Below are 23149 nucleotides of genomic sequence, written 5' to 3' on the forward strand. Positions count from 1 at the left end.
AGTGTGTGAATGTGAGTGTGAATGTTGTCTGTCTATCTGTGTTGGCCCTGCGATGAGGTGGCGACTTGTCCAGGGTGTACACCGCCTTCCGCCCGATTGTAGCTGAGATAGGCTCCAGCGCCCCTCGCGACCCTGAAGGGAATAAGCAGTAGAAATGGATGGATGGATGTTCAGCAAGAGTCCTATTGTCATAAAAAAGTGTCATTAAATAGTTGTCCAACTTTTGTTTCAGAAATGAAAATAGAAAAAATGGCCCGAAATTTGCTTTTTGATTTGCATCTAAGAATTTAATATTTTCGTGTTTATCTGGAAAAATAAAAATCCATAAAAGGAAAATAGCACAAAATCCAATTTGAGGGCAACATTTTAATGAAAAGCAACCCGTTTTTGTTTGTTTTAAAAATCTGCCTCATAAAATAAAAAACGAAAAACGGCCCTAATTTTATTTTTTAATTTTCGTTTCAGAATTGGAAATAGAGGGAACAGAAGGTACACCGGACCACTTTTGCTGCTGCATGCTGTATTTATTGGTGCTATTTGGTGGGATTAAAATACTACTTAAAAACTTGCATAAATATATATTTTTTATTTTAACAATATAATACGCTGTTTGTATATGACTTAATATTTTTATACAGAGAGACTAAATCCATGCAACCGTTTGAATCCATGCACAACCAGTCCCTACGAACACCCCTCCATATGGTAATAATGGTACGGTCGCATGAACTGTCAAGTTGAAATAGTCCACTTCAAGGGCAGCACTCATTCAGCAGAAAGGATCAACTCTGTGCCGTTGACACCGCCATGAACATGCTTTGCAGAGTTGGTCAAATACGCAGGTAAGTCTAAAACAAGTCTGCACTGTGCACATATTTTATTTCCACCAGTGAGTCAGCCATTCTTATAGCCTTAGCTAGTTAACTTAGCTAGATGCTAACTCAACGCAGCCACTCGGCTATGTTCGTTTGTGGCGCATTAATTTAAAGTGACACAAACTTCTTATTTATTGGGCATATATTGTTGTATTCGGGCAATATTTGCAAATATTCGCAGTTTAATTCGACTTTGTTTTCTTGTAAATCAAGTAACTTTTTGACATGTTTTGTCTAGACTCTAGACAAGAGACGTACACGTGATGTAGTTTGACCGATCAAAATAGTCTTGGGTTCAATCCCGGGCTCGGGATCTTTCTGTGTGGAGTTTGCATGTTCTCCCCGTGACTGCGTGGGTTCCCTCCGGGTACTCCGGCTTCCTCCCACCTCCAAAGACATGCACCTGGGGATAAGTTGATTGGCAACACTAAATTGGCCCTAGTGTGTGAATGTTGTCTGTCTATCTGTGTTGGCCCTGCGATGAGGTGGCGACTTGTCCAGGGTGTACGGCGCCTTCCGCCCGATTGTAGCTGAGATAGGCTCCAGCGCCCCCCGCGACCCCAAAGGGAATAAGCGGTAGAAAATGGATGGATGGATGAATATCGATATTACCGATACCTGGGTAGTAGCTGGTCGATACCAGCGTGATGAGGTCAATATTTCCCAGTTATCTATTATTTTCACAAACATTTGTATGTCTTCAAATATATTGTTTGTATGCTACTTAGTTTACACTCCTATGGAATGTTGATACTTATTGGACACGAGGAGTTGGGATGTGGAACATCATTTAAATTTAGGTCAATAGTTTTTTCATTTTTTAAAGTGTTTTTGTAATGGTTTTCAGAGAGTTTGCACTAAAAATAGGAATAAATAGTTGCACCAGATTTAGCTGATAGCAAATTTCCAGCTGTAGTCCTTAATTTGATACCACCTAACATACAATACACGTGGGAGAAAACTACTAAAAACAATGCTTTCATGCTTTTTATTTATTTTGTGATACCACACACTTGTATCTAATAAAAGGGGATCGTTGTTTTGTTGCATTGTGTTATATTGTAACAAAATAACTATATAACAACTAACAACTATATAACTAAAATGACAACTATTCCCTTTTATTAGATACAAGTGTGTGGTATCACAAAATATTTTGTTGCATTGTGTTATATTGTGGGCAGCATGGTGGAAGAGGGGTTAGTGCGTCTGCCTCACAATACGAAGGTCCTGAGTAGTCGTGAGTTCAATCCCGGCCTCGGGATCTTTCTGTGTGGAATTTGCATGTCCTCCCCGTGACTGCGTGGGTTCCCTCCGGGTACTCCGGCTTCCTCCCACCTCCAAAGACATGCACCTGGGGATAGGTTGATTGGCAACACTAAATTGGCCCTAGTGTGTGAATGTTGTCTGTCTATCTGTGTTGGCCCTGCAATGAGGTGGCGACTTGTCCAGGGTGTACCCCGCCTTTCACCCGATTGTAGCCGAGATAGGCTCCAGTGCCCCCCGCGACCCCGAAGGGAATAAGCGGTAGAAAATGGATGGATGGATGTTATATTGTGGGTGCGTGTATATGCATATTTATATATATGTGTGAAATTGTTCATACATAAGTGTGTTTGTCTGAAATATTTGCCCTGTGTCGTAATCTCACCAGTCTTGATAAAAAAAACAAAGGCAAAAGTCACAAAATAATTTAAAGATCTTGGAAAAAAATGTCAAAGTAAAATGTATCGGCGATATTACCGATACCTGGGTTGTAGCAGGTCGATACCAGCGCGATGAGGTCAATATTTACCAGTTATCTTCTGTGTTTATCTTCACAAACATTTGTGTGTTTTCAAATATATTGTTTTGTATGTTACATTGTTTACACTCTTATGGAATATTGATACTTATTGGACACGAGTAGTTGGGATGTGGAACATCATTTAAATTAAAGCCAAAAGTCTTTAAATTTTTTGAAGTATTTATGTAATGGTTTTCAGAGAGTGTGCACGATACATTATTCACAAGGAATAAATAGTTGCACCAGATTTAGCTGATAGCAAATTTCCAGCTGTAGTCCTTAATTTGATACCACCTAACATACACTAAACGTGGGAGAAAACTACTAAAAACAATGTAACAGCTTTCATGCTTTTTAGTTATTTTGTGATACTGCACACTTGTATCTAATAAAAGGGAATACTTGTGTTATTTTTGTTGCATTGTGTTATATTGTGTGTGCGTGTATATATGTATATACTAGGGCTGAGCATTATGGCCTTTTATTAATATCTCGATATTTTTAAGCCATGTCACGATACACGATATATATCTCGATATTTTGCCTTAGCCTTGAATGAACACTTGATGCATATAATCACAGCAGTATGATGATTCTATGTGTCTACATTAAAACATTCTTCTTCATACTGCATTAATATATGCTACTTTAAAACTTTCATGCAGAGAAGGAAATCACAACTAAAAAAAAATCACTATTTTTTTCATACGGTGTTGATCTGGAAATGTTTGCCTCGGCATTTTGATGGTGTGGGCGTGTGGCACCGAACGGAGATGTTGACATGCGGAGTAAGCACTCTTCATTCTCTAGCAGGTGACTTTTCAAATGAAGCTACATATTAGCAGTAATGCTACTTTTTACAGCAACGCTTTTGCCCCAAACTTGACAAATTACGGTTGTCTGTTCGACATATTCCCACTTGAAGCCAAACCACCGCCAGACGAGGGACCCCGTGCTGTTTTTTGGGGGAATTAATTATTCCTTCATTTGTTACCAGATTCGCACCTTCTTTTGCTCTTATTACCGCTAGCATCACAGATAATGTTAGCCATGCTGCTACCTCTCTGCTGCGCGAGGGCGTATACGAATGTGACGTGTGTAGAAGCTGCGCTTGCTGTCTGTGAGAAAGAGAGAGAGGAAAGAGCGAGGTGAGCCTGTAGTGTAATGCCCGCAGCTAAAAGCAACTGTGTGAGAACGCATATTCGAATATCACGATATAGTCATTTTCTATATCGCACAGAGACAAACCCGTGGTATATCGCGCATATCGATATATCGCCCAGCCCTAGTATATACATATTTATATACGTGTTAAATTGTTCATAAAAATAAGTGTTTGTCTGAAATATTTGCCCTGTGTTGTAATCTGATCAGTTTTGATCAACAAAACAAAGGCAAAAGTCACAAAATAATTTAAAGATCTTGGAAAAAAATGTCAAAGTAAAATGTATCGGCGATACTGGCCCTGTATTTACTTTGTGATATCGCCCACCTCAAACATAGGACATTTTTTATTCTCAGCGCTTCACTTTTCCCACATTTTTTTTACGTTACAGCTTTATTCCAAAATGGAATACATTCATTTTTGTCCTCAAAATTATACACACACCACTCCATAATGACAAAATAAAGTAATTTTTTTTTACAGATTTATGCAAATGTGTTAAAAATAAAAGACTAAGAAATTACATGTACATAAGTATTCACAGCTTTTGCCATGAAGCTCAAAAGTGAGTTTAGGTGCATCCTGTTTCAACCGATCAATCTACTGCTTAATTGGAGTCCACCTGTGTCAAAGTCAGTTGGGATCTCACATTAAGTTCTCCCTACTTTCTTCCAGGGGCGCTGCCGGTGTCAGCCAAGCCATACAGCAGGTAGCTGCGTCCAGGCAGAAGCACTCGCTTCCTGACCTAACCTACGACTATGGCGCCCTGGAGCCTCATATCAATGCGGAGATCATGCAGCTGCACCACAGCAAGCACCACGCCACATATGTCAACAACCTCAACGTGACCGAGGAGAAGTATCAAGAAGCACTTGCCAAAGGTATGAAACCTGCCGTGTCATTTCCAGAGGACGATGACTAGCTAATAAATATGCTACACTACACACCGGAGGAGGATTTGCTAATCTCGAACAGTAAGCTAGAGCCTTTGAATGTAAACAAAGGTGGGTGGCAATGTTCCCTCTAATTTTTCATGTGTGTGAGCAAACGCAAAAACTCCCTGAGCAACATCAGACGTGCACACTGTGGCTACACCAGCAGCACACCTGTCCCAACACCAGCAGCACACCTGTCCCAAACCTGACTAAATAACAAGTTAAATCTCCATCCATTCATCCATTTTCTACCGCTTGTCCCTTTCGGAGTCGCGGGCTGTGCTGGAGCCTATCTCTGCTGCATTCGGGCGGAAGGCGGGGTACACCCTGGACAAGTCCCCACCTCATCGCAGGGCCAACACAGATAGACAGACAACATTCTCTTATTATTATAATCAAATGACAGCAGTCATTTCCATGAGATTATTTTCTAATATAAGTGTTTAGGCCCACTTACAATGACAATAACAAAAAATATTGTTTTTCAAGAACTGTGTACTTGTATTGTTTGTCTGGGTGGAGGTCCTGCTTTGGAAATAATTTGTACCCCTTTCAGACATCGCATTTAGTTCCCATTAAAACATTCACATGTTGCACAATGATGTAAGCAGGGGATCATGTGTACATTCCTGCAACTTCCTGTTTGTAAAAAATATATTTTTATTAGTATTTATTTAATATACTAACAGCATTTCATGATTAATATTTATAAATTAAGATTCCTAATAAATGACACGAGAATAAGCACACATTTGATTGGTAAATCATAGTGTAACGACCTGGAATTACACTTTGTGTGTGTAAACGCATCACTGGCTAAGTGCCATATGTGCATGTGTTGGCGCAAGTGAGAAAGAGCGAGCGGCTGCTGTTGATATAACAAAGTTGCTTTTGGTCTGGTTTGAAATGATCAGTTTTGCTAGATATAATTTTTTTTACTAATGTTTTGGTGATGTGTTTATGGCCGACAAAGAGTTTTGCTCAGTAAAGTGATCGATGGAATTCATGTCCTCAATGCTTGAGCAATGCGGAATTGCACAGGCACGCACCTTAGAGGGAACATTGGTGGGTGGATTGATACAAATATTTTTTTTTTTTTTTTTTTTTTTTTTTTTTTTTTTTTTTTTTCCAAGTATTTCTTTTATTTATATATTAATATATATATATATATATATATATATATATATATATATATATATATATATATATATATATATATATATATATATGTCTTTTTTTTTTTTTTTTTTTTTTTGTCCTGTCCAGCTTCTCAGGCAAATCATATAGTTGATGTAGATGCCCATGTCGGCTGTTCAGATTTACTTTACAAAAGAGAAGTGTAGGATACTTCTCTTGTTGCCTTATTTGTATTTGACTTTATTAAATGTATTTATATTATCATTTAGTGCAGCCGGGCCGGAGCAGGAGGGGATAGAAAGAGAAAAAAAAAAGAAGACAGAGGGGGAAATTGTGGGGACAAGAGGGGGATTAGACAGAGAGACAAAAACAACAACAGCAAACAACAACAACAACAACAATAGAGCAACATCAGCAAATATGACATGTACAAATATGATGGTAAAAGTAATAGCAAATAAGCAGTTAGCGAAAAATAAAAAATAATACAGAAATGACAATGAGCATTATTACACTACAAATGGATCAATACAAATACCAATAGAAATAGCGCTATTGATAATGAACAATACCAATAATTTACCTTTATTATCAACAATACAGTTGTTTAAATACAACAATACATATACGTAATGATAACTTGAGATACGAAAGAATGCAGAAAAATGGAGGGGGAGAAAGAGAAGCAACCTACATTAACCTTGTAGATTGTTATAGTCACAATAGGTTAAGCTTTGTCAGTGTGCCATGTGTTACACCCAGTTTACCCTAGGGCAACAACGTTAATATATGTTTGATGAAACGTGATTATGTGCATGAGTGTAAGTATGCATATGTACTTGTATATGTACAGAATGTGTATATGTGTTTGTACAATGAATGTATATGTACAGAATGTGTATATGTGTTTGTACAGTGAATGTATATGTACAGTATGTGTATGTGTATGTTTGTATATTGAATGTGCGTGTGGATGTACGAACATTAGGTAGGTAAATATGTACTGTATTTGTGTATGTATGTGGGAGCGTAGGTACCTATGTACGTATGTGAGCATACGTGAATTTGCATGTACAATACATTCGACTCCCAGAGTGCGTGGGAGCCAGAGCACGGCCCCATCACCCCCGAGAGCCCAACCCACAAACAGGAGGCGTGGTGCCCAGGGAACCAGGGACCACCGCCCCCACGCAGCCAAGCCGGCCAGCGACAGGAACCCCAGAGCCCGACCCACCGTACCGCCCACAAGGGCCAGCAGCAGGCCGCAGACAGACGCACCCGGCGGAGGACAGGGCACGAGAAAAGCAGGGGACAGCCAGACCCCAAGCCAGCGAGAGACCACACCCCACACGGGCAGAAAGGCGAGACGCCCCGCCCGAAGGACCCAGAGACTCCCCGCAACCGGACGGGAAGACCGCCCCCGCCCCACCGGCAACCGGGCCCCCACGAGCCCACCCCCCACCCCCGGAGAGCGCGGCGAGGCCAGCCCCCGGCCACCCCACCCAAACCGGCCGCCGCAGGACCACCCAGGCACAGGGCCACGGGAACCACCCACCCCACCCGCAGGGACCCCAACGATGGAGATGGAACAACCAGCAACCGCCCCGCCGAGCCCCCCCCCTGAGGGAGGGGAAAAATTAAAAAATAATATTAATAAAATATATTTTAAAAATAAATAAATAAATAAATTAATTAATTAATAAAAAAAAAAAAAAGAATTAAAAGAAGATCACAGACATGCTGACAAACAAGGTCACTACCCCAGCAACTGGCCGACTCGCAGCACCTCGGAATACCTTGCAGCACCAAGCTACCACAATAGACGCAGGGACTAGGCCCAACAGGCCCCAACCAAGACGGGCACCCGGAAGGGATGGACAGCGGGACCCAGGAGCTCCAGACACGCAGTTCGGATGCAGTAGCCTGAGGCGTCGACCCCCGTCTGACAGGCAGGCCCAGAGCGTACCCCCAGAAATATACATACATACATACATACACACATACACATACACATACACACATACACGTATACATACCCACACATACACATATATACATATACATACACATATGTACACATACACATATATAAACATACATACATACACACACATATACATACATATACACAGTTCGTCAGCCCCGACAGCCATCACGCGCGCGCGCTGCCACCAGTCACAACATCAGCCACACCCCTGCACCAGACCCAGCAGCCACGGGCGCCCACACCACAAACAAACGGCAGCAGAAACAGCAGCCGCAATAACCCCAGACAGCCAGCACCAGCCAATCAAATTAAAGCGATCAAAGAAAAACTGCGACCAGCAACCACACGCCACCAGGGCCACGGAGACCAGCCGGCGCCAGCCCGCCGGTCAGCCCGAACGCCAACACGCAAACAAGAGACACCAACAACCCCCCCAACCAAAAGGCCCCCCACCCCAACCCAAACCCGCACAAACACACCACCGCCCAAACAACCGGGACACAGCATCCAGACCAGACACGGGGGCTGCGCCGCCACCACACCAAGTCACCAACAGAGACCCCACAGCGCAAGGTCGGGCCACACGGGCACGGACCCCATCCAACAGGAAGTGAGACCCGCGCGACGCCACACACAAATAAATAATAAGATTAAAAAAAAATGAAATAAAATAAAAATAAAAAAATAAAATAAAAAATAAAATTTAAAAAATAAAATAAAATAAAAATGAGTAATAATAAAAATAAAAATAATAAATACATTAAAAATAAAAAATATATATATAACAATAATAAATGAATAAAAGCCTGGCAGGCCACCAGACCGCAGTCCCCGCCGGCCGACGAGGCAATGAGGGGTGCGCCGAACCCCAAACCCCCCATGCATGTGTACAAGGCCCCCAGAGTGTCTACTGTGTAGTTAAAATTAGGAGGTCAGCCGTTACAGCCGACCTCCAGTCCCTATTGATGTGTGTACTGTAGCGTGAGTGAGATATGTATGCTTGTGGGAACTAATAATGCGATTAAAATTGGGGGGCATCAAGGTCATGGTGGGTCCCAACCAAACCAAGCCCCCCAAATCCTAAGTGTCTAATATGCAGCTAAGATTGAGGGATGGACGAGCAGGGGACAAGAAAGGAGGACTGGAGCCCCATTGGAGGCATCCTCAACCCCCCGCCATGCCTCCCCGCAGGACAATCCCCAAAGTCCTATATATGTGTGACTGTGTGCGCTATAAGTAGGAGGAGTAGAGGGCCCGGACATCCCCCCAGTCCACGCGGCCGACAACCAGGAACTACGGCCAGGAGGCCGCCACAGCCCGTGACCCACACCAGACCACTTTAACGTGACGCCACGCGAGCCCCTCCCCCCGCCAAACAAAGCCAGCCCCCGCCCGCCCCAACCCAACCCTGCAGAGCCCATACCGGCAACCAAACGCAGAGAAACCGCACAGCCCCCACGCCCAATGCAAACACCGCATCCCGGCCATCCACACAGCAACGTGCCCATACGAGTCCCGGCCAGGGGAAGGAGCCCCCCAACGGGGGAAGAAGCCAATGCATCCCGTCCGCCTGCCAGCCCCCAAACCAGCCGGCAAGCCAACGCCAGCCATCCCCACAACCCCACAAGCGCACAGACACCAGCCACAGTCCCCCAACCACTCCAACCCAACACAGCGATGCCAACCGCTGGTATCACCGCAGCAACCATCACCACCACCGCCCGTCCGCAGCGTAAACACCCGCGGCCGCCGAAACCAAAACAAAAAAGCGACCGACCCCGTAAACCACAACAACGCACACCCCCGGCTACCACCGAGGCCACCAACCCACCTACCCCAACTCATCCACAGCCAGGCCAATTGAGCCACCGGACATCCACACCCATGCACACACCTACACATTCATATACACATACATACACACATACATATATGCATATACATATACATACACATACACACATTTCCACACGTATGCATATACATATAAACATACACATCCACACATATATACACATTAATACACCCACACACATATACATAAGCCCACATATACACAAACACATACATACACAACACACACCAAAAAAAAAATAAAAAATAAAAAATAAAAAAAATAAAAAAAATAAAAAAAAAAAAAAAATAATAAAAAAAAAAAAATAAACCCTTGATACAAATATTGACAGAACAGTATTAAGTAAATTATCAGTATATGGTCGAAACACACTTTTTTTTTTTTATCAGAAAATCTTGTCATTTTTGGTATTCTTTACAAAATGAGGAAATAAGTCCCGGACACGAGTACTTTCAAAATTTAGTATTTTGGCTTAAAAAATAACTAAAGGTGATGCTATAAACATTGAAGCGTGGCGCTATAAACACTGAAGCGTGGCGTTTTAAAACATTGCTGGCTAGCTGCTAACGTCCCTCTACAGTGCTTTAGCTACTTCTAAATCACAAATTCTCGCCCGAATGGCGGCAAATAAAGTATGTTTCCTTACAAATATCATCGTTGCAGTACGAGGAATAGCTTAACATGCTTCACTACACACAAGGGTTTACCCTAAATGTATTTGATTGTGGCGTTGTGCCATGGCAACATTAACTGCCACACCTTTAAAATGAAGGGCCTTTTTACGTGAAAACAAATAAAGTGATCTAATGTATTGTAGCGTCCAGAAGAAGACACACAATGTCTGACACTGTTTTTTAGCTTTTATTGCCAATCTTATGACAACGGGCCCAATTTCATCAAGTATTTCCTCCGTCTCACCGCCAGATACACAACACTTCCACATGTTTCGCCAACACGGTGTGTTCACAGACCATGGGAAAAATAAACACACTAACATAACATTTTGTGTAACAGTACACAAAAATTTCAGTTCGGTACGTGCCTCGGTTTAGAGTTCACGGTTCGGTTCATTTTCGGGACAGTAAGAAAACAAAAAAATATTAATTTTTGGGTTATTTATTTACCAAATTTGCAAAATCTTCCACCAAAAATATTTTTCTTTGTGGAATATTTGATGTGAAGTAATCGGAAGTAATTCGTAATAACATCGATTTTGATTCAATATTATGTTTTGAGCAATGACAGTTTGAAAGAAAAAAAAAACAGCTTTGTTTTATTAGTCAACATTGCAACTTTTTCTAAATTACATTTAACCTTTAAGCTTTTTTATTCACTTTTGTTATGTTTTTGTGTATTTTAATAGTATTTTCAGAATGTGCCGTGGGCCTTTTAAAATATTAGCTGTGGGCCGCAAATGGCCTCCGGGGCACACTTTTGACACCCCTGCTATAGATAATAAAAAATTAAATCTGATAAATCTATGGATAAAAAGCAGAGCCTGGCGACGCATGCGTGTTTATCATAACTCTCTCGCTCTCTCTGTCTCTGCCCCTCCCTCACGAATGCTGCTGCGCGCACAATTTGTTTTGTTTTTAACCCCTTCTTAACCCTGACGGTACATTGAAAATACACGCAACCCTAACTCAAAATGCCGGACATTTGAGGCATTTAAGAAACTCCGCCCTGACAGCTCCGCAAAAGATGTCCGGTGAAAAGAGAACGTATGGTCAGTCTATCGTTGCCCATTAGCTGCTGACATGCCGTGTGTTTTGCCTCGGTGTGCATTGTTTACACAACGTGCGTTACGCCAACACGGTGTCGTTCGGTACACCTCCGAACCGAACCGGAACCCCCGTACCGAAACGGTTCAATACAAATAAACGTACCGTTACACCCCTATAACGTACACATTAACACCGGCAGGTATTTACAGTATAAATGGATATATATAGTTTATTATTTGTGCACTATTGACAAGTGATGAACCAAAAATGTGGCCGCCGTAAAAGGACTTTGATCACTGGAAAGGCGCTGCTGAAACTGAATGTTGTGATGACGTAAGCCATACTGTATACGCACATGGTTGTCTTGGCAAAGACATTATGTCCGTGCTGTGGACTTACTTTAATGTGTCCGAGATATACACGCGGACAGCCATCTGCAAAATTTAAGATGACCGTTGCGGCTTTTAAGGAGAGGAAGGCTACCAGTAGCACCAAGCAAGTGTGACGTCCGGCTCGCTGCAGCTCTCGCTTTTTGTCGCGATCATGGAGCGACAGAAGTAAAGAGTCTCTAAACAAGAGTACAGTCTACAATAACACCAGAAATAGATGCTGGATTTGTACATTGTTCATTAAGCATCAGCAATTAAAAAATAAAGCAAAATGGTATTGTCTAAGAGAAAATATATGTTAACAATTTAATTAATAACAGATTTGTTTTAAATGTTTGTATAATTTGTTTGCCTTTGTAAAGAAAATATAAGCATTATAGCAAATAAAATGAAGACGTCATATTGACCACGCCCCCACCGCCACAGATATCTTGGTAATCTACAGCTAATCGTTAACCGCAAGCTAGCGCTCCTGAATGTAAACAAATCTGTGAAATAGTGAAGAAGGACATGTTACTTCAGAATATATCCAATCATAGCTCTTTAATGGTGTACGTTGAAAGAGGGGTGGGGGTTAGTTATTAACGAGAGCCAATCGGAGGCTTTTCCTTGCGAGATTAATTGATTTACGTGGACTTAAACATGTTGAAAAACTTATTCGGGTGTTAGCATTTAGTGGTCAATTGTACGGAATTTGTACTGTACTGTGCAATCTACTAATAAAAGTTTCAATCAATCAATCAGATAAGGAACCAAAAATGTAGAGTTAACATGTTCCACATTGTAATGTGTACACCTGGGAGAAAGTGAACAGGACACATTGCATTTTTACTGCTATATTGCCATCAGCAGGCAGGTCATCGATCGTGACATCGACACAACTGTAAGTCAAATCTATTTATTTGCTGCTATCGGTGTTGTGCCAAAAACGTATTCTATGCCAAAAATGTAGTCACGCCGCATGAGGGCGTCCCCCTTTTACAGGCTTTGTCTTTTACAAACATTTGTGGTTATTGTAAGGATATGTGTTTGAAATTATTTAAGTCTTTATCGTGTCTGAAAAAGGACAAGATTTCTTTGGCGTTAATGAGATTGTCAAGGGCTATTACTGATCTGATGGTGTTGTGCTAAAACCTCTTTCTTGTTTAGTATAGCTACATACAATAATAACTGCTCTTTGTTCATGCACATAAATATTAATCAAGTGTTTGGATGTATTCATTCAAGAGAGTTACATATGTGATAATGAAGTACATACTGTACTGTTTACGTGTTGGAGTACCCCTTACAACCAGAAGAGTTACATTTTTATATGATAATAAAATACAACTGTACTGTTTACGTGTTTAAGTACCCTTTAAAAGCTGAAATCAACCCCAAACGACATCTTAGCGATTCAAAGTAATATTTTGATATTGACACATGTCATCTGTGCATCTCCTAAGGTTATTCTAGTAATGTATGCACAGATGAAATGTGTCAATATCAAAATATTTCTGTAAATCCCTTTTTGGCAACCAAGAATACATTGATTTAATGAATACATCCAAACACTTTATTAATATTTATTATGTGCATGAACAAACAGTTAATAGTGCATGCCGTTTTTAAACAAGAAAGAGGTTTTAGCACATCAACATCGGATCTACAACTGTCCTTTCCAATTGATACCATAGAAATGGCCAACTTTTAATTTTTTTGGATAAGATAAAGGTTTGAATAATTTCAAACATATATCTTTATGATAACCACGAGTATAAAGTGTTTTTTACACGTTATCAGTTGTGGACAGACAAAGCCCCCGGCTTTAACAAGAGTGCGCGCAGAGGGAATCCATTAAATAAATATTGTGGCCCGCTAGATCAGGTGAAAAAAAACTTGAGTCTCACATATTTGCAACAGATTCCTAAAAACATTGAAGTGCTGTCACAGAGGTGATCTTTGACTAGCTTTTTTGCAGAAGCTTCTTAAAACAGCAGAGTTCTCCTATAACTTCTGACAAAATAAATAGACCAACATCAAATGTCTACTGAAGAGTACGCTTGTTCTCAGGAATATGCAAAACAAGACTAACCGTGAAGGGAGAAGTCTAGCACCCCGGTCCTCAGCTTTCTGGAAACAATTTAGTTAAATATACCTGCCTTATGGTAAATGGAGTGTATTACTTGGTTGCAAGCAGTAGAGGCACTGTTGATTCAGTCTCAACTACTTTTATTTAGTTTTTCCTGTAACATAAGAAAAACAAACATTAAAAAAAAAACACCTAATGCCGTATATTTGCATTTATCATTACTTACCATTGTATTTTTTTCCCCTGGTCTATTTTAGGAGATGTGACCACACAAGTTTCCCTTCAGCCTGCTCTCAAGTTCAACGGCGGAGGTCACATTAACCACACTATCTTCTGGACGAACCTCTCTCCCAATGGTGGGGGCGAGCCACAAGGTAACCCATCCTCCAATTGTTTCATTACGGATCGAAGGTATTACTTCCCAATATTTCTCTAAGTAGCGGTGTGTGTGCTCTGTATAGGGGAGCTGATGGAGGCCATCAAGCGGGACTTTGGCTCCTTCCAGAACATGAAGGAGAGAATGTCTGCTGCCACGGTGGCGGTGCAAGGCTCGGGCTGGGGGTGGCTGGGCTTTGACAAGCAGAGCGGAAGACTTGGCATCGCGGCTTGTGCCAACCAGGATCCTCTACAGGGGACCACAGGTCAGTTTTCGGTCTAGATCAGGGGCCACATGGAGGAAAATGTATTCCCAAGTAGGACGGACTGCTAAAATCATGGCATAATAACTTAAAAATACAGGCAACTTGAGATTGTTCTCGTTTACTTTGGCCAAAAATAGAACAAGCACATTTTGAAAATGTACATATTGCAATTCATTCTATTGACAAAAAACTTACCGTATTTTCCGGACCATAGGGCGCACTGCCAATGAATGGTCTAATTGTGATCTTTTTTCATATATTAGGCGCACCGGATTATAGGGCGCATTAAAGGAGTCATATTATTTTTTTCTAAATGTAAAACACTTCCTTGTGGTCTACATAACATGTCATGGTGGTTCTTTGGTCAAATTGTTGCATAGATTATGTTTTACAGATCATATTCAAGCCGCTTTCTGACAGTCGATTCAGGATGCGTCGTTTTGTGGGCGGTCTTATTTACGTGGCTCACCTTCAACGGCGTCTTCTCCCCGTCATCTTTGTTGTAGCGGTGTAGCGTGCGAGGACGGGAATGAAAGAAGTGTCAAAAGATGGAGCTAACTGTTTAAATGACATTCAGACTTTACTTAAATCAATAACGGAGCAGCATCTCCGGAAACAACCACACCGGAAATGTGTCCCGTGAAAAAACGTCTGACCGGAACTCTAATAAAGTTCCTTGGGTGGATAATAAAAACTCACTACACCGGTATGTTTTAGCGCTTTCATGGTGAGTTTACTGACATACATAAGTGAGAACTTTTACACTACTTTGTATTAGAAATAGGAACAGCGGAGGATGAATGTCACATAACAAGAAGATAGAGTAAAAGAAGAAGCTTATCGACTACGGTACGGACTACAAAGGCAGACACGCGCAATTTTTCAGGATTTACGCAGATCCCAAATACAGATCAGCAGGTACCAGAAGGTAAGAAAAGTTACTTTTGCATAATATTGCGAAACAAAACGGCAGTTAATGTCTTACCTTTTACACACACCATAACACTCGTATGTTTAATGCGCCGACAATCCATCAAGCGGTGCGGCTTCATAGCTTACCAACGTTGTACTAAAACATTTTTATAGATTTTTGAGCGCCGTGTGTAATGTTCTATATTTTCAATGGAACATTTAAAATGTTGGTGTTTACTTGAGACCCATAATAGTGCAGGCTACACTTATCTCTTATGTTTGACTGCCATCTACTTGTCACACTTATCATTACACCATGTACCAAATAAAATAGCCTCGAGGTGAGGTAAGCTCAACCAAACTTATTCCTTACATTAGGCGCACCGGGTTATAAGGCACACTGTCAAGTTTTGAGAGGGAAAAAAATGATTTTAAGTGCGCCTTTTAGTCCGGAAAATACGGTAGTTGAAAATTCAGAGGAAAAAAATTGTAAAATTTTGTCTGTGTATCTACACAGCCATTAAAGTGTAAGTCACAGCCTATCAGGGATTGAACAAAGTAAATAATAAATAAAAAAAAAAACCAAAAACTTTTAGGTATCAAATACCTCATTTGTCGTTTCCACATATCAATCCTGTGCTAACTCAACAAACCATACAAATGTAGGTAGAAACTATTCAAGAGGGTTGAGTTACACTCTGCGTCCACTTTTCTCTTTCATGACAAAGACATTTTGGAAAAATGAGGATGCCAAAGCACAAAGTGTCGAAGCAGAAGACGTAAAACAGCAGATTTTAACATTTCATTTGGGTTGAGGGGCTGTGTACCTCCGGTATAAACGATTGCTTGCCTAGCAGAATTGCTATTGTGACATCTAGTGAACATACTCAGAACAGCAGTTTCTTTCATACAAACGTTGCAGCTCACTTTATACTTAGCAAACTCATCTCGAGGGCAGATGAAACCTGTTCCGGCCCGCTGGTTGTACGTTTGACACCCCTGCTCGAGCTTTTTACTTGCGGTTGTCTTTTGTCAGCTGCTAAACTGACTTTCATTTACAACTCAGGTCTGGTCCCCCTTCTGGGCATCGACGTATGGGAGCACGCCTACTATCTTCAGTACAAAAACATCCGGCCAGACTACGTTAAGGCCATCTGGAACGTCATCAACTGGGAGAATGTGAGCGAGCGTCTCCAGACTGCCAAGAAATAGACTCGGCCGATCCATAACACACCGCACTGGCCTGCACCCCAAAGTAATCATTTGTACAATGTTTTGCATTAAGACCCTGAAGTGTTTATTTTCAGGTAGCACGCGGTCAAAACGCACACATGTTGGCTGCTGTACATGCTATGATGTAATCAGGGACATGTCGCAGTTGATGTAATCCATGTTTTCGATGTCTAATAATAAAATTATATGACTTGAATTGGAACTAGTTATGCTTTTTTCAACCTGACAAAGAAGGAAGTTGTACTTTTCATCTACTGCAGGGGTCTTCAACATTGTCAAGGACCCCAAACAGATGGAGCAGAGGGCCCCTACTTATATCTGGTAAAAAAAATAATAATAGTGATTTATATTAAACTGGTCATAAAGATACCTTGTTATTGTGCAATACTAAGATATTTGAATATCACTAGTGCCACTAATCTCTAGCGCGACCTCGTCGTGTCTGCAGCCACAGTTGGACCCTTCTCGATGACAGAGGTACAATCACAGGAAATAGAAACTAGATGAAGAGCGCTGCACAGAACCCAGTAAGAACAAAACCAAAATAATCATGAAGGTTAATGACAACTAGTCTGCAAATTGCTATCTGTCAACTAAAGTGCTAACCGCTAGCTATCTTAAATGCTAACAGGAATACGTTAGCATAGTTGTTTTAAAACTATAAATAAGTAGGGTGTCCAGGCCATTGCCATTCATAAACAATACTACAGTGTGTTGAATCAATGGTAATTCATATTAGTGTATTTTAAAACATTTGTGGGAAAATAATATATATATGATTATCACTCCCCTGCAGCATGTCAATGTTGAAGACCTCTGGTCTACTGTATATGTTCAGTTGTGATATTCAAACAAATTGCTACTTTTGTTGGCTGATATATGCTAATGTGTCTGGTTCCGATAAAACTGCTGCTCCAGAAATATTCAGCAAAATCTCTTATGAAGTAATAAATCCCTTTACAATCTTGGCATAAATATAAAGCACAAACTGAAACCAGCATGTATTCATCTGTTTAACATATTTAGAATCACTGCAATTAAACGGATAGACTTAGAAAGAGACCACAGCACCCGATATAAAATCCTAGAGAACAGCCCTGACTCATATAATATAAATGGAAAAAATAATTTAGTATGAATGAGAGAAAATGGACATACAAAATAAATGATATACATAAGATTTCTGTAATATAATCATGATAAAGATGAATGTAGGTCAATATTGCATATGTTATAATGTATGTCTATATGATATACATAGCATAGGTAAGCACACCAGCTCTATGTAAATAAAAATAATTAGTAGGATATGTTGTACAATTAGGATGAGAATAATTCTCTGTATATTTATGCATAAGAGTATACTGTAGAGATGGCATTGTTTTTGTCTATTTTTTTGATCATTACTTATTTTTTATTTTTTATTTATGGCATTCACTGTTTTTTTTTTTACTTTAAAAAAGAGGGGAAATGTTAAACGACAGGAAATTGTATAACTTAGTGAAATCAAACCACCAATAAAAAGTAGATCTTCATCTTAAACACATATGATTTTTTTGTATTACAATAGACAAGTGTGAAGTGTGAAGCGACTGGGATGGGAATCAGCACCTCCAGGTCCGAGTCTATGGTTCTCGCCCGGAAAAGGGTGGAGTGCCATCTCCGGGTTGGGGAGGAGACCCTGCCCCAAGTGGAGGAGTTCAAGTACCTCGGAGTCTTGTTTACGAGTGAGGGAAGAGTGGATCGTGAGATCGACAGGCGGATCGGTGCAGCGTCTTCAGTAATGCGGACGCTGTATCGATCCGTTGTGGTGAAGAAGGAGCTGAGCCGGAAGGCAAAGCTCTCAATTTACCGGTCGATCTACGTTCCCATCCTCACCGATGGTCATGAGCTTTGGGTTATGACCGAAAGAACAATATCACGGGTGCAAGCGGCTGTAATGAGTTTCCTCCGCCGGGTGGCGGGGCTCTCCCTTAGAGATAGGGTGAGAAGCTCTGCCATCCGGGGGGAGCTCAAAGTAAAGCCACTGCTCCTCCACATCGAGAGGAGCCAGATGAGGTGGTTTGGGCATCTGGTCAGGATGCCACCCGAATGCCTCCTTAGGGAGGTGTTTCGGGCACGTCTGACCGGTAGGAGGTCACGGGGAAGACAGGACTATGTCTGGGAACGCCTCGGGATCCCCCGGGAAGAGCTGGACGAAGTGGCTGGGGAGAGGAAAGTCTGGGCTTCCCTACTTAGGCTGCTACCCCCGCGACCAGACCTCGGATGAGCAGAAGAAGATGGATGGATGGATGGACAATAGACAAGCAAGAGTTGCTTATTTGCCAAATTAAGTTGTGTATTAAAATATCTGGCCACAAGAGGGCAGTGCTGTCAAAGGTGACTGAGTAGTAGCAGTAATACTTGCCAAGTTGCCACTAGTATTATTGCTCACTGTATAGGCTACTAAATATTGGAAAAATGCATAAAACAAAAAAAAAAATGCATGGGAACATCCTAAATATTTTCAAATATTTAAAATACGTTTGCATAACCTTTTCACCATAACTCAACAAACTGTTTATGTGTGCGTGTCCCATTTTGTTCGGTTCATTACACCTATGGAAAAAGGTATCAATCAAGGTCAGGTCCAGCTATACAAATGGCTCCCAGCTGGTTCCTCATGTGTGTTCACTGACTCCGTCCGACTGATCGTTTTGCCAGTGGGAATGTCACATTCCAAAGATCTTGAGCTCTGTTTCAAAATGTGGATGCAGCGAGCAAGCACGCGTTCGCCACATTGTGAAATGCACCTTGAAGAATATTGTAATATGAATCATGAAAATACACGATTGGATGCATGAATCATAAAAAGTCTACCTTTGTGTGTCAGCAGAGAGGACGGGGGTCACATGGTTTCTGGCTGCTTTTGAACTGACTCCAATTACGCAAAGTATTGAAAAAAAAGCTTTTAGAATGACAGATGCGACCATTTATTTTATAAATGATGGTTTGTCTAAACGTGGCCAAGTTTTGCTTTAAAAATACGGGCGTGGCCAATTGATTTCCCTTTTCCACCACCAAAAAAATGGACGTCTCTCAAGATTAAGTTTCTGCACAGGGAAAATATTGAAGAAATGTCTCAGTCACCGAGTTCAATTCATCGCTGAAATGTGCCTCTCCTCCCTTTTCTTCCTGTTTTTCTCAGTGCTGTGTCCTAATGGTTTTATAATAGCCTATTTTGGCACTTGTGTTATTTTTGATTGACCTCATGCCCCATGGCTGCTATGTATTGTGGGTATGTGCCCACCCCTTGCCTCTACTTTACTTCATTGCATTCAAAGCTGCAAAATCATTTTTGCTTCTAATTTAAAACATACAATTTGGGGAGGAAAGGATATGAAACAGTAAGTCAGATCATTTGTTTGTATTTTGTAAGTTTGACAAATGAACTGTGGCTGTGTAATGCAGTTTGAGTCGCGACATATTTAAGGAAGTTGATCTGTTCCAAAGTCCATCTGTCGCCATCATAAAGCCTTTTTTGACTGTCAAACAAGTGGAAAAATAAGTTAACCACTCGTTGTAAAATATGCCTCTATACAAATTATTTAGAGACGAATGGTAGCTATGACCAACACTAAATTTATGGCAGATTTGTGCTCTTGAAGTTTTTGGAACAATAATTCATTAAATTAATCTCATGATGCGGACACGTTTGTTACTGGATATTTCTAATACGCTTTTGCCTTGGAGACTTCGCATGTGTAAGTGATATGCAATTATAATTATTTGATAAGTGTTTATATTGACAAATGTGTTTTCAACCGCAATATCGTTCAATTAAGGACACTTATTACATATATCTAGCTTGTGTGCTATTGTGTGCTTAGCTGTTGTGTAGCTGCCAGCTCCAAATAGCCTGTGGCCTACCATGATGCCTTTTGTACAAACTTTGTAAATGACTTGACCAAAATACAAGAAAAGACTAACCTTGTATGCTTATTGGACAACATTTAGATGTTGACTGGCTGTCCAGCTTTGCACAGGTGAACATGCTGCAGGACTGCTTGTATCGGACATTTTAGATGCTAGCCGATATCATCCGATACCTGTTTTTTTTTTGCTGATATCGGATTGGGACAGCCCTAGTAATAACACGGTGTGGTGTGACAGAAAATGCTTAGTGGAGGATGGGGTTGTTATCTCACCACCAGAGGGTGCAGTCTCTCAAATTGTGGTTTGGAAATTCACGGAATGGAGATCAGTGCTCACCTACATAGTCTTCTCTAGAGTAAGATGTTTTGAGTTTTTCATGTCAAATTGTAAATATCGAGCTCCTCTGTATTTGTCTTTGAGGCGTTTACACAATAAGATTATAACACAACAATTGTTACTCTTAAAAACTGTGATGGAAAAGCTATAGTTTAAATGTATTATCTATAGCAGGGTCGTCCAAACCTTTTGACTGGGGGGCTACTTTGGGCTGAAAAAATTTGGCCGGGGGCATGCAAAGTAACTATGTATATGAGTACATATTATAATAATATAATGGATATATATTTAATAATTATCACATTTGATTAGTATGTGAAAATTCGACCCCTACCTTGTTTATTTCTGTGACGACCTCCTTAAAGTTTTTTAATCAATCAGAAATATCAATCAGCTAAAATGCGCCAAACATGGATAAGTGTGGAAAGAGTGTTTGGCATTTTTCCCATCGTTCCTTGTAATAAATTTAAATGGGCGTTGTCTTGAATTTTTTTAGGCTAATTGGACTTAAAAAAAATATATATTAACAAAGTTCAATGAGCAGGTTGTGTTTTGTCTACCCACGTTTGTTGAATTTTTCTTCTGCACCATGACTAGGGAAGGTTGTTTGGATTGGGTCATATAAATAAGTGCTGTGAACTTACTCACATATGATGTACAATTAATGGCCGCTGATTTGAGTTACTTGTGTAAGCTATCAGATGTTGACAAAGTAACAGTTAACAGACTGCCAACTATTTGCCTATTTTATGAAAACACTGTGTTTTGTGGGCCATATTTGGCCTGCAGGCCATAGTTTTGGACACCCCTGATCTATAGCTGATGAGTTGCTACCCTGTTAGCCTTGATGCTAGAAAAAAGTTTTGAATTGGGGTTGTTTGTCAAGTATTTATACTCGTATTTTCATACACATCACAAATACAGTATAGGCTCGCCAAAATCTGTGTTTGCTGGTTTGTCCATGTTCCTTGCTCATTTTGTGTTAAGATCAGGGCTGTCAAAAATAACGAGTGAACTCATGTGATCAATCAGAAAAAACCCCAACATGGCATTAATCATGTATATACGCAGATTAATCACACAATTGTTATTTTAAAAGAACCATCCGGATTGTTATAGTCCTTTACCTGAACCACGGAGGATTACCTGAAAGGTCAGTGATCAGGTCAATTCATAAGCCAGTGTAAATATGAGTCGGCAAATGTCGCTTCAAAATAAACCCTAACTGGACTTTAGATAAAACTATTGCCAAGTTTTGAGCAAATAAACAAATATAATAAATGGGAAATTGTGTTAGATGTAAATATAAACGGAATACAATGATTTGCAAATCATTTTCAACCCATATTCAGTTGAATATGCTACAAAGACAACATATTTGATGTTCAAACTGATAAACATTTTTTTTTTTTTGCAAATAATCATTAACTTTAGAATTTGATGCCAGCAACACGTAACAAAGAAGTTGGGAAAGGTGGCAATAAATACTGATAAAGTTGAGGAATGCTCATCAAACACTTATTTGGAACATCCCACAGGTGAACAGGCAAAGTGGGAACAGGTGGGTGCCATGATTGGGTACCTACTCAGTGGCCTAGTGGTTAGAGTGTCCGCCCTGAGATCGGTAGGTTGTGAGTTCAAACCCCGGCCGAGTCATACCAAAGACTATAAAAAAAAATGGGACCCATTACCTCCCTGCTTGGCACTCAGCATCAAGGGTTGGAATTGGGGGTTAAATCACCAAAATGATTCCCGGGCGCGGCCACCGCTGCTGCCCACTGCTCCCCTCACCTCACAGGGGGTGATCAAGGGTGATGGGTCAAATGCAGAGAATAATCTCGCCACACCTAGTGTGTGTGTGACAATCATTGGTACTTTAACTTTAACTTTAACTTTAAAAGTAGATTCCATGAAATGCTCAGTCATTCACAAACAAGGATGGGGCGAGGGTCACCACTTTGTCAACAAATGCGTGAGCAAATTGTTGAACAGTTTAAGAAAAACCTTTCTCAACCGGCTATTGCAAGGAATTTAGGGATTTCACCATCTATGGTTCGTAATATCATCAAAGGGTTCAGAGAATCTGGAGAAATCACTGCACGTAAGCAGCTAAACCCGTGACCTTCGATCCCTCAGGCTGTACTGCATCAACAAGCGACATCAGTGTGTTATGGATATCACCACATGG

General features: G+C 40.8%; 1 protein-coding gene across 1 annotated transcript; it reads left to right on the plus strand.

Moving 5' to 3' along the window:
* Nucleotides 1–703: 703 nt before the first annotated feature.
* Nucleotides 704–16906, plus strand: sod2 (superoxide dismutase 2, mitochondrial). Its single transcript, XM_061987272.2, has 5 exons — nucleotides 704–842; nucleotides 4502–4707; nucleotides 14182–14298; nucleotides 14386–14565; nucleotides 16544–16906. The coding sequence occupies exons 1-5, from the start codon at nucleotides 808–810 to the stop codon at nucleotides 16687–16689; spliced, it is 684 nt and encodes a 227-aa protein (XP_061843256.2). The 5' UTR covers nucleotides 704–807; the 3' UTR covers nucleotides 16690–16906.
* Nucleotides 16907–23149: the final 6243 nt, after the last annotated feature.

Source organism: Nerophis lumbriciformis, linkage group LG26, assembly GCF_033978685.3.
Source record: "Nerophis lumbriciformis linkage group LG26, RoL_Nlum_v2.1, whole genome shotgun sequence".
Lineage (NCBI taxonomy): Eukaryota > Metazoa > Chordata > Actinopteri > Syngnathiformes > Syngnathidae > Nerophis > Nerophis lumbriciformis.

Coding starts and splice junctions, on each gene's coding strand:
- sod2 (XM_061987272.2), top strand. CDS start 808: ATGAACATGCTTTGCAGAGTTGGTCAAATACGCAG. Junction 4,708..14,181: donor TCAAGAAGCACTTGCCAAAG/GTATGAAACCTG, acceptor GGTCTATTTTAG/GAGATGTGACCACACAAGTT. Junction 14,566..16,543: donor TCCTCTACAGGGGACCACAG/GTCAGTTTTCGG, acceptor TTTACAACTCAG/GTCTGGTCCCCCTTCTGGGC.